Source organism: Gorilla gorilla, chromosome 20, assembly GCF_029281585.2.
Source record: "Gorilla gorilla gorilla isolate KB3781 chromosome 20, NHGRI_mGorGor1-v2.1_pri, whole genome shotgun sequence".
Lineage (NCBI taxonomy): Eukaryota > Metazoa > Chordata > Mammalia > Primates > Hominidae > Gorilla > Gorilla gorilla.
The window spans coordinates 64,051,741-64,066,600 of record NC_073244.2 but is presented as its reverse complement, the minus strand read 5'-3'; the positions used below and the strand labels follow the sequence as shown (position 1 = coordinate 64,066,600).

The 14,860-nt window shown below is 42.4% G+C and overlaps 1 protein-coding gene across 7 annotated transcripts in view; it reads left to right on the top strand.

Moving 5' to 3' along the window:
• The first annotated feature begins 255 nt into the window (after positions 1 to 255).
• Positions 256 to 14,860, top strand: part of ZNF841 (zinc finger protein 841) — a 30,848-nt gene continuing 16,243 nt past the window's right edge. For 2 of the 7 annotated variants that reach the window (XM_055370295.2, XM_031003849.3), the window contains exons 1-3: positions 256 to 2,183; positions 7,061 to 7,126; positions 11,179 to 11,270. Coding sequence is in view for 6 of the 7 variants with exons in the window: in XM_031003849.3 (XP_030859709.1) it covers positions 11,256 to 11,270 (15 nt within the window). In the remaining variant the exon portion in view is untranslated. Of the gene's footprint in view, positions 2,184 to 6,584; positions 6,683 to 7,060; positions 7,127 to 11,178; positions 11,271 to 14,860 lie in introns of all 7 variants that reach the window. The other 5 variants (XM_055370292.2, XM_055370294.2, XM_055370288.2 and 2 more) reach the window with 5 other exon arrangements.

The window sequence follows — 14,860 nt, the reverse complement described above, 5'->3', positions numbered from 1 at the left end:
ACAAAATCCTGATGGGTGAGAGGCGGAGTGGAGAACAGGCCCCGCCTCGGCCCCGCCCACCCCTGGAGGCCCCGCTTCATCCCAGTTTTCGGTCCAGCCAAGCCCCACCTAGTCACGCCCCCTACCGCCCTGGGCCTCCTACCACCCTTTCGGGCCACTCCCAAGTCAGGCCAGTCTTCCCGCCCAGCCCTTTCCTAGTCGCGCCCCGCCTAGGCCCCGCCCCCAGGCCGCCCAGTTTTTCTTTCTGCGCCCAGTTTCCTGCACACCCGGAAGCAGATCGCGCTGGGGAAAGGCCACGTCGCTATGCGTGTGTTTCAGTTTACCTGGATTAAACGTTTGCTTCTCTTCGTCTACCTTGGTTAAACGTGCACTTCGCAGTCCTCGGTTCTCCTTACCCGTGACCTGGGGATCGCTACGGACCTTAAAATACCCGCAACAGCCCCTTCGTCCCAAGTAAGTAGGAGAATTGCTTCCCTTTCGGTTTAAAATCTCTCTGAGGCTGTTCGTTGCTCTCTGCCTTTCTTCCTTAGGACCATGTAGACAACGCCATTCAGGTAGTGTTCCTGCTTAAAACCCTCTGCTTGGGCCCCGCGCCAAGTCGAGTCCTCATTCGGGATGTGGACTAGCGCCCTTCGCGATCCCCGAGCTCCTCCCTCGTCTGTCCCTGGAGGGGAGCGCCCACTGTCCGGCTCCTGAAGGAGCCGCTTCTCCTCCCACGTCCTGGGATTCTGCAGACCCTCCCTGTCGTGAGACACCGTCCTCCGCGCCACCTTGTGTCGTCCTCACGCCGGGTCCTTCCGCTCCCCAGGCTTCCCCTTCACAGCCACTGCTTTTCTTGACTCCCCGTTGGGACAGGTTACCTGAGTCTGTCTTGTGACACCCAGTGTTCTTCCTTCCCAAATTTTACTCCACTGGAAAATGTGCTCTTCCGGGAGGTGGGCATCCTATTCCTCCCCTTTCCTCCCGAATGTGTGGGTGAGAGGGATCAGGAGAGGAAAAGACGGGGAACGACGGAGCAAAAGGAAAAACTGAGGAGAAAAGAATGAGGGAGACCCATAAATACACGGCAAAATGGATGATACTTTAGGGACTTGCAAAGAGAGCAAGAGTGAAAGAGAACGGATGGAAAAAGTAGCAGGGGGAGAAAAGCACACAGAGAAATTTAGAAAAAAAAGGGGACCTTCACAGAGATGAAGGGCAGCAAAATAGAGTGGGGCGGCAAAGGAGGAGGCACTGCAGACAGACAGTGGGGAGAAGGTGAAAGAGTTGGAACCGCGGCTGACAGAGCTACGTGGTGCTGGAACTGAAAGAGAGGGAGAGAGGGCAGTGGGTGACAAGCAGAGTAGAGGGAGAACCACAGCAGGGAGTAAGCCTAGGAAATTGGGGGTGCTAGAGAGTGGCAACAAAGGAGATGTAACAGGGAAGAGGGAATTTAACAAGGAGAGCAGAGAGGGAGCTTAGATGGGGGAAAAGAGGCAGAAATACGTGGAGATTGGGGGCAATCGGAAAGATTGGGGAGAAAGAGCTACGAGAAGTGAAGTAAGTTGCAGAGCATTGGGCAGAACAGACATAAAAGAGGGAATAAAGAAAGGGGTGCAAAACAGAAAAGGAGAAAAAAAAGACGCGCAGAATGAGAGAGGGAAACACATAGCCGTGAAGAAAGCCGGAGAGGACCCCATCCAGATGAGTGACAGTTGATTGGATATGGATGGTGGTTGTAATATATTGATTTGTGGCTTTATACTCTGATTTGAAATATGTTTAAGTTGTACTCATGAGGATGAAAATCACCAAAGTTTTTTCTATAAGCCTTGTGCATTTTGTATTTATTTGTATCAAAAGATATTTGGAATTCCTATTTAGCCAGAGGGCAGTGACTTGATCCAGTTATTTGTGGTAACTCTCTTCTTCCCAATGATGGAGTAGAGGATAAAGGAGGGGAGAAATGGGGCAAGAAATGACTGACTGTCACTACAAGATATGTCTTTGGTGGTTTTTTTTGGCTTTGTTCTGTTTTGTTTGTTTTGGGGGGGACATGGTCTCTCTCTGCCGCCTAGGCTGGAGAGCAGTGGCATGATCTCGGCTCACTGCAGCTTCTACTTCCTGGCCTCAAGCAGTCTTTCCACCTCAGCCTCTCAACGCACTGGAATTACAGATGTGAGCCACCACACTAGGCCTACAAGGTATGTCTTCGCAGAAGCATTGAAAGTCTTGTTTTTTTGTAATGAATTTACTTTTTTCTTTGTAGTTGCTTTACAGTTAATTCATTGTTATTTTGGAAGCTTGAGATACATTTTATTCAATTGCTTCTTTCCTATAGTTGCTAACTCCAGAAATAAGATTTGGTGGATCCAATAATCAACTGATCTCATTCATTTCTGAATATTAAGTGCCATCATTTTTTGAACTTTTACCCCATAATTTATTAGATTTTTCAAAAACTTTCCAAACTGTTAAAGTGTCCAATATAGTATAGTCACCATGGTGTACATTAGCTTCCTCAGAACTTCTTCATTTTATAACAGAAAATTTCTACCCTTTAACCAACATTTTCCATTTTCACCCCCCAGCAGCCTGTGGCAACAACTGTTCTACCCTGTTACTATGAATTGGACTTTTTTAGATTCCACTTGTGAGGTCATACAGTAATTGTCTTTTAGTGTCTGTCTTATTTCACCTAGCGTAATGTCTTCCAGGTTCATCCATGTTGTTGCAAATAGCAGGATTTTCTTCTTTTTATGGTTGGATAATATTCCATTATATATATGTACACATGAACACTCTGTATATGTCTATATACACACATATTTATTTATTCATGGATGGGCACTTGGGTTGTTTCCATATCTTGGCTGTTATGAATAATACTGTAGTGATCATGGGGGACAGATATTTTGTAAGGTTTTTTTTTTTTTTTTGAGACAGAGCCTCACCCTGTTGTCCAGGCTGGAGTGCAATGGTGCAATCTCAGCTCACTACAACCTCCACTTCCTAGGTTCAAATGATTCTCCTGCCTCAGCCTCCCGAGTAGCTGATATTACAGGCACCCGCCACCACGCCCAGCTTTTTGTGTTTTTAGTAGAGACGGGGTTTCACCATGTTGGCCAGGCTGGTCTCGAACTCCTGACCTCGTGATCTGCCCGCCTTGGCCTCCCAAAGTGTTAGGATTACAGGCGTGAGCCGCCACACCCAGCCGTTTTTTTGTTTTTGTCTGTGTTTTTTCAGCAGATACATGGTCTCTGCTATGTTGTCCAGCATGGTCTCTAACTACTGATGTCAAGTGATCTTGTTGCCTCAGCTTCTCAGAGTGCTGGGATTACAGCCATGAACTACTATGCCTGGCCTAGCTGTCTCTTCAAGATACTGGTTTCATTTATTTACTTTGGATATATACCCAGAAATGGGATTGCTGGATTGCATTGTTGTTCTATTTTTAATATTTTGAAGAATGTCCATAGTGTTTTTCATAATGGCTGTACTGATGTGCACTCCCAGCAACAGTGTACAAGGGCTCATTTTTCTCCATATCATGCTAACACCTGTTATCTCTTGCCTATTTAAAATAGCCTTCGTAAGAGGTATGAGGTGATAGCTTATGGTGGTTTTGATTAGCATTCCTCTGATGATTAGTGATCTTGAGCACCTTATTATATACCTGCTGGTCATTTGTATGTCTTATTTGGAAAATGTTCAGGTCCTTTGCCCATTTTTATTGAGATTATTTGGGGTATTTTGCTGTAGAATTGTAGGAGTTTTTATATATTTTGGATATTAACCACTTATTAAATATATGGTTTGCAGATACATGCTTCCATCTTACAAATTGCTTTTTCATTTAGTTCATTGTTTCCTTTGGTGTGCAGGAGCTTTGCCCCTCCCCCACCCCACCCCCAAAATGGAGTCTCACTCTGTTGCCCAGGCTAGAGTGTGGTGGCGCAATCTCAGTTCACTGCAATGTGTGCCTTCCGAGTTCAAATGATTCTCCTGCCTCAGCCCCCGTAGTAGCTGGTATTACAGGTTGCACCACCACTCCCAGCTAATTTTTTAGTAGACACAGGGTCTCACCATGTTGGCCAGGCTGGTCTCGAACTCCTGACCTCAAGTGCTCTGCCTGTCTTGGCCTCCCAAAGTGCTGGGATTACAGGCATGAGCCACTGCGCCTGGCCAAACTTTTTAGTTGGACATAGTCCCACTATTTAGTTTGATGTAGTCCCACCATTTGTTGCCTGGGCTTTTGGTGTCATATCCAAAAAAATCATTGCCAAGATCAATGTCAAGGAGCTTTTTTCTGTTTTCTGGGATTTTACCATTTTAGATCATATATTTAAATCTTTAATCCATTTTGAGTTTATCTTTGCATATAGTGTGAGATAAGCGTCCAGTTTCATATTCTTTTGAATGTGAACATACAGTTTTCCCGACAGGATTTATTGATGAGACTGTCCTTTCCTCATTGTATATTCTTGGTGCCCTTGTCAAAGGCTAGTTGTATATGTGCATGTTTATTTCTGGGCTCTCTTGTGTTTGATTGTTCTCTGTGTGTTTTTATGCCAGTATTATACTGTTAGGATTGCTGTACCTTTATAATATAGTTTGAAATCAGAAAGTATGATGCCTCTAGCATGTTCTTTTTCAACACTGCTTTGGCTCTTTGGAGTTTTTTGTGGTTGTATAAAAGTTTTAGGGTTTTTTCTTTTTTTATCTGTGAAAAATAGCATTGGAGTGTTGATAGCGATTGTGCTGAATTTGCAGATCACTTTTGGTAGTATGGACATTTTAATAATTTTAAAATATTCTTACAATCTATGAACATGGGATAGCTTTCCATTTCTTTGTGTGTTCTTCAATTTTTTTTTTATCCTTCGTTGCAGCCCCAATGCCTGTTGGACTGAACAAAGGGGGACGAACACAGGAATAAAGACAAAGACAAAAGAGTATATTTGGAAGAAGGGGTCAGGGGCTCCTTGCTTCTAGTGAGCAAGAGTCCTGAGCTTTTAGAGCCCTTCATATTTATTGAGTAAAGGAGATAGGGAGAAGTGGGTGGTTGTCAGTCAGCTGCTTGACTCGGTGCAGGCTTGCACGACTGCATTCTCTGAACAGTAGCCTCCAGATGTTCCAGTAGATAACCTCAAGGAGCATGGCGCCAGGGAGTAATTGCACTCAGCATACCTTCTGGTGGCAGGGCAGATGTGAGTTTGCCCACATCCTGCATTCATGATAAACAGTTTGCTGTTTAATCATATAGCCTTCAGTGGAATGCAGAGTTGGTCATGACCCTTTGGCTTTCGGCTCTCTACAGTCCTTTCTTTCTTCTTTCTTTCTTTCTCTATCTTTCTTTCTTTCTTTCCTTCCTTCCTTCTTTCTTTCTTTCTTTCTTTCTTTCTTTCTTTCTTTCTTTCTTTCTTTCTTTCTTTCTTTCTTTCTTTTTCTTTCTTTCTTTCTTTCTTTTTTTAAGAGACCAGCCTCACATTGTTACTCAAGCTGGAGTGCTGGCATGCAGTGGGGCGATCATACCTCACTGCAGGTTTCAACTCCTGGGCTCAGGCAACCCTCCTGCCTCAGGCTCCCAGGTAGCTAAGACTATAGGTATGCACCACCATACCTGGCTGAAGGGCTAAGACTACAGGTATGCACCACCATACCTGGCTAATTTCTTTTCTTTGTAGAGAAAGAGTGTCACTATGTTGCCCAGGCTGGTCTCAAACTCCTGACCTCAAGCAATCCTCCCACCTCAGCCTCCCAAAGCACTGGGATTACAGGCATGAGCCACTTTCCTGGCCTCTTCAATATCTTTTATCAGTGTCTTAAGAGCTTTCAGTGTACAGATCTTTTACTTCACTGGTTAAATCTATTCCTAAGTATTTTATTCCTTTTGATGCTATTACAAATGGGACTGTTTCCTTTATTTCTTTTTTCAGATATTTTGTCTTTAGTGTATAGAAAGATTTAGGGCCCCTCTTCTGAGACATCCTCACTGAACTTAATCTAGCCAATGCCCAGCTGCCTTTAAACTAGACTTAATATTGTCAGCACTTGCTGGCAAGTTTTCTCAGCAGGCCCAACTTTGTGGTCTTCATACTGAAGGCCCAGGGTCCTTCAGTTTGCAGTTTGTGTACACTCCTGCTGTGTTGCATGTGCCCAGAGATCCTGTACCTTTTAGCCTAGTTTGTTCATGCATGCATGGAGGAGAGGTAGAAAAATGGGGGAAAATGGAGGGGAGTCCATAGAAGGCTCCAAAGCAAGGGTGGGCCTTCAGATGAGCCATGGTATGGTGTGTGCACCTGTCCCAAGTGTGGTTATAAGAGCAAGGGGTATGTGGAACTCTTGGAAAGGAATTTCTTAGGTCTGGCAGAAGCACTTGGAAGTGGGATTATGAGTGGTTGTGAGAGTGCATGGATCATTTTGGAATGCCACAGTTTCTTTATTTTTTGCTCGGTTGCTCAGGCTGGAGTGCAGTGATGTGGCCTCGGCTCACTGTAATGTCCGCCTCCCAGGCTGAAGGCATCCTCTCACCTCAGCCTCCCGAGTAGCTGAAACTACAAGCGTGTGTCACCATGCCCGGCTGTTTTTTTTGTATTTTTTAGTAGATTCCGGCTTTTGCCATGTTGCCCAGTCTGATCTGGAACTCCCGGGCTCCAAAGACCTGCCCACCTTGGCCTTCCACAGTGCTGGGATTACAGGGGTGAGCAATCATGCCTGGCTCATTAATGATTTTCTTCATAGCATTTGAGACCCCATCTACTGCCTCTTGGTTGGAGTGGCTGCTTCTGTTATCTTGATATTTTTTAAGCCAAACTTCTTAAATTATCAGTCCATATTTTGCTGGCATCAAACTCTCCAGCTTTAGATCCTTTACCTTCCTAAAGTTGTCATAAAATAACTTCCCTTTTTCTCAAATCATATTAGAGTCTACAGGTATGCCTTCATTATAGTGATTTTGCCCCTGTATAAAGCTGCATTTTCAATATGAGATAAAAAAGGTATTTAGCAAAAAGTACATTGTTTTCGTGCCTACTGGTGTAGCTGCAGTGACGGCTTCATGAATTTTCTCTTTTAACAGTGGTCCTTACACCAGATTAATTTATCTTGAAATGGCGGGCAACTGAATTGCACACCTCAATCTATGGTATGTATTAAGCAATTCAACATGTTCTTGTAATGTCATGACTTTTCTCTACTTCTTGGGAGCATTTCCAGCATCACTAGTGGCACTTCAGATGGGTCCTGTGTTGTTATTCAGAGTTTATCGTATTGCACCAAACAATGAAAAATGTGCCAGAACCACAGAGGTCAATTTTTACTGCGGTCTGCAATTTACTAGAGAGATTAACAGTTCACATGGAGATGCTTAACATCACGGGGCACATTGAGCAGGTACTTGAGCTCACCACAATAGCAATGGGAGGTGGCTATGAAATTATTATAGAAGTTCAGTATGTACTACAGTTCATTAATGCAGTTATGATTGAATACTGCGTCTTTACATTTTTTTACATTTATTTTGACTGCAGATGGAACCATATACAGTCTAGAGGTGTTTATATAAATTTGGTACATTTTAACTTAGAATAGATTTGTGTGTGTTTTATGGTACTAAGTGATAAAATAGACTAATATTTACATATATTTTATGCATTTCTGGCATACCTTTTTCTTAATTAGGGTATATGGTTCATCTGTGAGTTTTTTCAAATTGTTGCAAGTCTTCAAAATATTTTTCAGATGTTTATTGAAGTAAATTCTTTTATAAATGGACCCATACAATCCAAACTCATATTGTTCTATCATCAACTGAAGTGAGAAGCAAGGCCTAAGTTGAGTCCACAGGGAGGTTGGGCAGCTGGAGAGTTGGTTCGTTGGTCTTGAGAGCGTGGAACCCAGAGCTGTACTGCCATAAGCACTTTTCATGGTGACTTCTGCGGGGTCTTTTGGGAGTGCAGGAATCATGCAACTTACCGAAGTATTATCTGGAAAATCACAGAGATCATTTAGGGGGCTACCTTTGTTTTTTTTTTTTTTTGGAGTATTTTGGGCTGCACGTTAAGATGGTTATAGATGCATTTTGGATGCATTATCTAAATGTCAATATGGATAGTTTCCTTGGAAGATGTTGGGGTCTCATTGGGGCATGTGTGCATCATTGAAGACATCTGTTTTAGTAGATAGTGGTGCCAGTATTCGGGGGTGGGGTCATTACAGGCATGGACCACCATGCCCAGCTAGTTTTTGTATTTTTGGTAGAGACGGGGTTTCACCACGTTGGCCAGGCTGGTCTCAATCTCCTGACCTCAGGTCATTCGCCCACCTCGGCCTCCCAAAGTGCTGGGATTACAAGTGTGAGCCACCGCGCCGGGCCTCTCTGTTTATTTTTTGGAGTTTTTTTTCCCCTAAACCTGGCCCATTTCAAGGTTCAGTTTGATAATGTGGCACTCAGCACAAGAGACTTCATTCTGGCTTGGTCTGGTAGTTCGGGAGGCTAGTCCAAAACAACAGCCTTCCCATAAAAAACAATGAGATCATGTCCTTTCCCAGGACGTGGATGGAGCTGGAGGCCATTATCCTTAGCAAACTAACACGGGAACAGAAAACCAAATACTGCATGTTCTCACTTACAAGTGGGAGGTAAATGATGAGAACACATGGACACATAGAGGGAAACAACACACACTGGGATCTACCTGAGCGTGGAAGGTGGGAGGAGGGAGATGATCAGGAAAAATAACTTATGAATACTAGGCTTAATACCCGGATGATGAAATAATGTGTACAACACATCCCCATGACCCATTTACCTATGTAACCAGCCTTCACGTCCTGCACATGTACCCCTGAACTTAAAATGTAAGTTAAAAAGAAAACAACAAAAATACTTTGGGCTTCCATAAAATTTGTTTAACTGTGTCATTCATTTTTACTTCTACAGAATTACTTTAAACAGTGTTTACTGATGGTGGTGTATTGCCCATTAAATGCATGCACACACACAGACCCTAAAGCCTCTAGTTTCCTCCCACTGTGCCCTAATTAAAACAAAACATACCATTAACTGTGTTTCTGCCTGTAGTGAGTACCCCTCTTCTGTGCTTCATTTAAGAGCATAATACAATACAATCTTGTTCAGAGTCTCTGTCTTCACTTGTTGCCTCCAATTGTGTCGTGAATGCATTGGATGAAACTTGCATATCCACCATTCCACTGATAACTTTATTTTTCAGAGTCACCAGTGACCTCCCCATTTCTAAATCCAATGTATTTCATTTCCTGCTTTACTCTTTCTTTGCCTGTCAGGAGCTATTTGATTTTCTTGTCACCTCCCTGACCATTTCACACTTTCCTCTGCTGCTGTGTCCTGATTCTGAATGTTTCCCAATGTGGGAATGACTCATGGCTTAGTCCTTGAACCTCTTCTTGTTTCTGTCCACACCCACTGTCTTTCCTCATCATCTCATCTTATGAATTTAAACCCCACTGTATTAGTCCATTCTTGAATTGCTATAATGACATACTGGAGACTGGGTAATTTATAAAGAAAACAGGTTTAATTGGCTCACAGTTCTGCAGGCTGCACAGGAAGCATAGCGACATCTGCTTCTGGGGAGGCTGCAAGAAGATTCCAGTCATGGCAGGTGAAGGAGGAACAGGTGTCTCACATGGCGGGAGCAGGAGCAAGAGAGAGTGAGGGGGGAGGCGCTACATGCTTTTAAGCAACCAGATGTCGTGAGAACTCACTATGATAAGAACAGCCCAAGGGGTGGTGCGAAACCATTCAACACAAATCCACCCCCATGATCCATCCACCTCCCACCAGGCCCCACCAGTAACAGTGGGGATTACAATTCAAAGTGAGATTTGGGCCAGGGACACAGAGCTGATCCATATCACCCACCTACCCACCTACACGTCTCCATGTCCCCTGCGGACCTGTCCCCTGAACTCTAGAATTCTGTGTCCTTTTGTCCTCTCCTCTCTCTGCTCAGCCATCTAACAGGTATCTCCACCAAAAGTGATTGCCTGAACTCACCAAGTACATTCCCCTGCGCTCCTGCACATCTCAGATTATGGTGACCCTGTACTTCCTGGCTTTAGCTTTACATGTCAGCATATATTTGAAACAGAGAAAACATGACATTAAAAAGAAGTGCTTTAATTCATGTGATAAAGAAAAGTTATGTTTACTTAAAAAGGGTGAGGAAATGCAGTTTCTGCGATTACTGTGAGCTGTGGGAGAAAAATGTTGGAATACCTCGTCTCTACCTAATCTGCTCCCCAGAACCTCTCTGACCTCATCTCCTGCCTGTGTCCTCCCTGCTCCCTCTGCTCCAGCCACACAGGCCTCTTTCCTGTTCTCTGGGCTGAGGTTGCTCCTGCCTCAGGGCCTCTACCTGGGCTGTCTGGCCCCTCACCTGCAGGTGCAAACATCCTTCCTTCTTGAGGTCTTTGTTCTGATACCACCTTCTCCATTGGGACTTCTGTGCCTCACCCTCCTCTCACCATTTAACACTCCAGCCACACCCTCACCCCACCCCTGGTGCATATTATGTGTCTCTGTGTTTCTGGTCCATTGTGTTCTACTGTCTACAAACTGGTAACAATGAAGCCCCAAGGGGAGAGCAGAGCTGGGAGGATGGGGCTGTGCTAGTCTTGCCCCCTTTAAGATGTGCTCAATCCTGGCTTCACATTAGCGTGCTGAGGCAGTTTGCAAATACACGTTTTGTGCCCTTTTACCACAGATTCCACTTCCAATAGGTAGGATGGACTCAACCTCCATATTGTTTAAGGTACCCAAATTGATTCTAATTTGTATCCAGCATTGAGCATCCAGCCTTTGTGTCTTCTGTTTCTGAGAGCTGAGCTCAGCCTGTGATCCACAGGGAGGTGAGGGGGCTGTGCTCTGTATGGGGTTTGATCAGGGATGGGTCTGTGTCCTGAAGGGAAGCATAGTCCAGCCCAGCTCCCCACTGTTGCAGGGTGTGTGGGGGCTTCTCTGGGAGGGGAACAAGTTCTGAAGAAAAGGGTGAAAAACTTACTTAGTCTTTGTGTAGGAGTTTATTATCCTTGCATCCCCCTGGTGCACTGGGCTGTCTCTCCACATGCTGAGGCCTTCCCTGTGGGCATGGTTGTGGCACAGAAAGGAATGTGTTGTTTCCAAGGATTAAACAACATATTTTCGACTTTCAGATTTGACTTTTAAAGAATTAATTATATTGACTGAGAGAGAGGCCCAGGAGAGAAAGAAGAAAGAAAAGGAGCCAGGGATGGCTCTTCCTCAGGTAAAGTGATAATCTTGGTGGATTGTTCTGTCTCCTCCCTTTTTGAAATGCAGGGCATTGGAGCTGCAAATCTTCTCTGAGTCTGAAGCATCCTGCCTGACACATTTGCTCGCACTCACCCATGCCTTCCTTCAGTCCCTCTCATCTGCACTTAGATTCCAGATCTCACGGTGACTCAGTGACATAAGCTTGGGAAGAGGCTCCACTGGGCATGGTCCTGGGAAGGGCTCACACCCAGACATGGATGGAGACAGGGTGTGAGTCCTGTGGTGTCAGCTTTTGGGCAGCAGAGATTGTTTACGGGCAACATCTGAATGCACTGTCAGCTCTCAGTAGACCAGGAGTAGAGAAGCTGTATGTGGAAGTCACATGTTAATATGCAAAAATACCTCATAAATTCTTGAAAAGATGCCTTTACGGGGAGATCTTTTCTGCCTGATTTTATACCACATTTGAAGCTATAATGAATCAGTCACTCTTTCTAACTCCACAATCTTAATGACCGGGAATGGAATGGAAAACTAGGTACAAACATCAGTGATAGAGGTTTTTTTATTCCATCATTGATTTTAAAATATGAAATCAACCTGAATGTCAGATTAATTTAGCCATTCTCAGCATATCCATCCCACAGAGAATGCGGTGTTCCTGCTGGGACTCTTACCGGCAGTTGTTTTTTGTAAAACGGTTATAATTTTGCTCAGATGTAAGAGCCAAACTTTTTTGATGTCAGAGAAGATGGAGCCAAATTCTGTCATTCCACCAATTATTATTAAATATTACATTTATTTTAAACATCACATGATATATATATTTGTTTTGTGGTAAAAGTCCAAGCAGAGATGGAATTTAGACATTAAGAAGGTGATACAACATAAGGATGGTAGGGAATAACGTGTTATTATATGTGAAATTTATGCTAAATGAGATTTTAGCTGTTTTTGCCACAAAAGCAAAAAAAAAAAAAAAGGTAACTATGAGATATGGATATACTAATTTGTTAAACTGTCGTGAGTTTTTTACTATCTATACCTTGCTATATTGTGTACCTTAAATATACACAATAAAATTTGTAAGCAAACAAGTAAAAAACAGGGCATCAAGAACACACTTCATAACCTAAAAAAAGAACATCAAAGCATATATATTTTAAAACTTTTAACTACAGAACGTGAAATAGCTCCTAGAATGCAGTAAAAGAAAATTGAGCATAAAATGAAAATTATTTTATTTTGATTTCCACAAAATAATGAAATGTCCTCACAGTCCAAGGAATTGGAAAATGGAAATACAAAGAATTTTTATTTTTTTTAGATCCTCAAAGAGAAAAAAGAACATAGTAGTATTTTTTTTTTTTAAGAGTGGGACATGTCATGTGTTGTTGGTGGGAGGGGGCACCCTTGAACTTGGGGTAGTGGGGAATCTTGCCAGATTCACCAAAATAGGAAATGCACTATCCTAGAAGAGGCAATCACTCTTTCAATTACCCACCCGGAGGAACCCAGGTTCCTTTTCCCTGTCACATTCTCCACCATGCCTCTTGTTTCATTGAGGAGCTACTATTGTAAGTTCTGTGGCAAGAGTCAGTGAGAGGTGTCAAGATGCATTTACAAGTCATTATGAGATTTTAGAAAACAATTCTTCAGTGAATGTTCTGCTGTATTTTGCAAGTTTTTGAAATGTATATGTTTTTATGTTAATAAACACTAATAGCTTATTTTGCATCCTCTTTGGAGCAATTTCTAAATGAAGACATATGGATCTTTTACAATTTTTCACTTTTGCAAAGAATGTCACTGTGGCTTCCTCTGTGCATGCTGTCTTTACCACAAGTGTCTGAGGGTTACTTCACTGGCAGTTCAAAGAATGATTGCTTCTTTTAGGATGGTATACCACAAAAGCAAAAATAAATAAATGTTTGTTTTATCTTTTGGAAGGCCTGGCTCACGGTGTCATTATAAAATATGAAGTTTCTTTAAAATCTCATGTTTCTTGCTTACATTTTCTTTGCATGAATTTTTTTTTGATTGAATCTTTAATTTGAATTTTTGTGTATATCTTTTTGTAGATTATATTTGATTGCTTTTAAAGTTTCAGATTATAAATGTCATAATAGGTTCATATGAAGATTGGCAAACCCCTCCATTTTCTTTCCAAAATTTTGTTGGTTCTTTTTTTATACAACAGTCACATTTTATTAAATTCCCACATATTTTGTTTGTGTTTGAATGGCCATGAATTTTTACAGTTGCAGGTCTTGTCACCATCACATCTTCCTATAAGAATTGAGTTTGTCAGTCAGTGATCATATCTTTATTATGTCTTTCAGTAAAGCTTGTTTGTTTGCTTACAGTTCAGTAATGTTAGGTATATAATGTGGGCAATAAATAAAGCCCACATTATTTATTGGGCTTTCAGGATACATACGTTCTTGGTGCTTGATGGTTTCCCCATAAGCCCTTTAGACTCTGTTTATTTTTCTTTATTTTTTATAGTTTTTGTTTTCCTCCCTGTCAAAATCCCCTTTGAGTTCACCGATTCCTTCTTCTGCCTCATTAAGTCAGCTGTTGAATTCATCTAGCGAATTTTTCAACTCAGTTATTATATTTTTAACTCGACTTTTTTTCTTTCTTTTGTTTTGTTTTCAGGCAGGGTTTCACTCTTTCCCAGGCTGGAGTGCAGTGGCACGATCTTGGATCACTGTATCCTCTGCCTCCCGGGTTCAAATGAACCTCCCACTTCAGCCTCCTGAGTAGCTGGGACTACAGGCATGCACCATCACACCTGCCTGATTTTTTGTACTCTTTGTAGAGATGGGATTTTGCCGTCTTGCCCTGGCTGGTCTTGGAACTCCTGGGCTTAAGCAATTCCCCCATCTTCGCCTCCCAGAGTGTTGGAATTACAGGCGTGAGCCATGGTGCCCAGCCTTAGAATTTCTTTTTGATTCTTCTTTATAGCTTCTATTTCTGTTGATATTCTTCTTTGCATGCATAGTTCATATAGTTTTCCTGATTTCGTGAGCTTGTCTGTGTGTGCTATCTTTTAACTCATTGAGCATTCTTGTGTCTGCTATTTCATATTCTTTGGTAATTCACATATAGTCAGCCCTCTGTATTCATGGCTCGTGCAGCCATAGATGGAGCCAACTATGAACTACAAATAGCCAGAAAAAAATGGATGGTTTCATCTGTGTTGAACATGTACAGTCCTTTTTTTCTTGTCATTATTTCCTAAACAATGCAGTGTAACAACTACTTATGTAGCATTTACATTGTATTAGCTATTATAAGTAATGTAGAGATGATTTAAATCATATGGGAAGATATAGGTAGGTTATATGCAAATACTATGCCTTTTTACATAAGGGACTTCAGTATCCATAGATTTTGGTCCCCTTAGGGAATCTTGGAACCAATCCCCTGCATATACTGAGGGTGACCCCTATTTCTTTTTAGTTCTTCAAAGCCAAGATGTAAATCACCATTTCTTTAGTGTAGGTTTGTAGAGACTTAATTGGTTTCTTTTTATGGACCGTATTTTCCTATTTCTTTCTAAGTTTTATTATCTTCTTTTGGCACTTCCCTATTTTA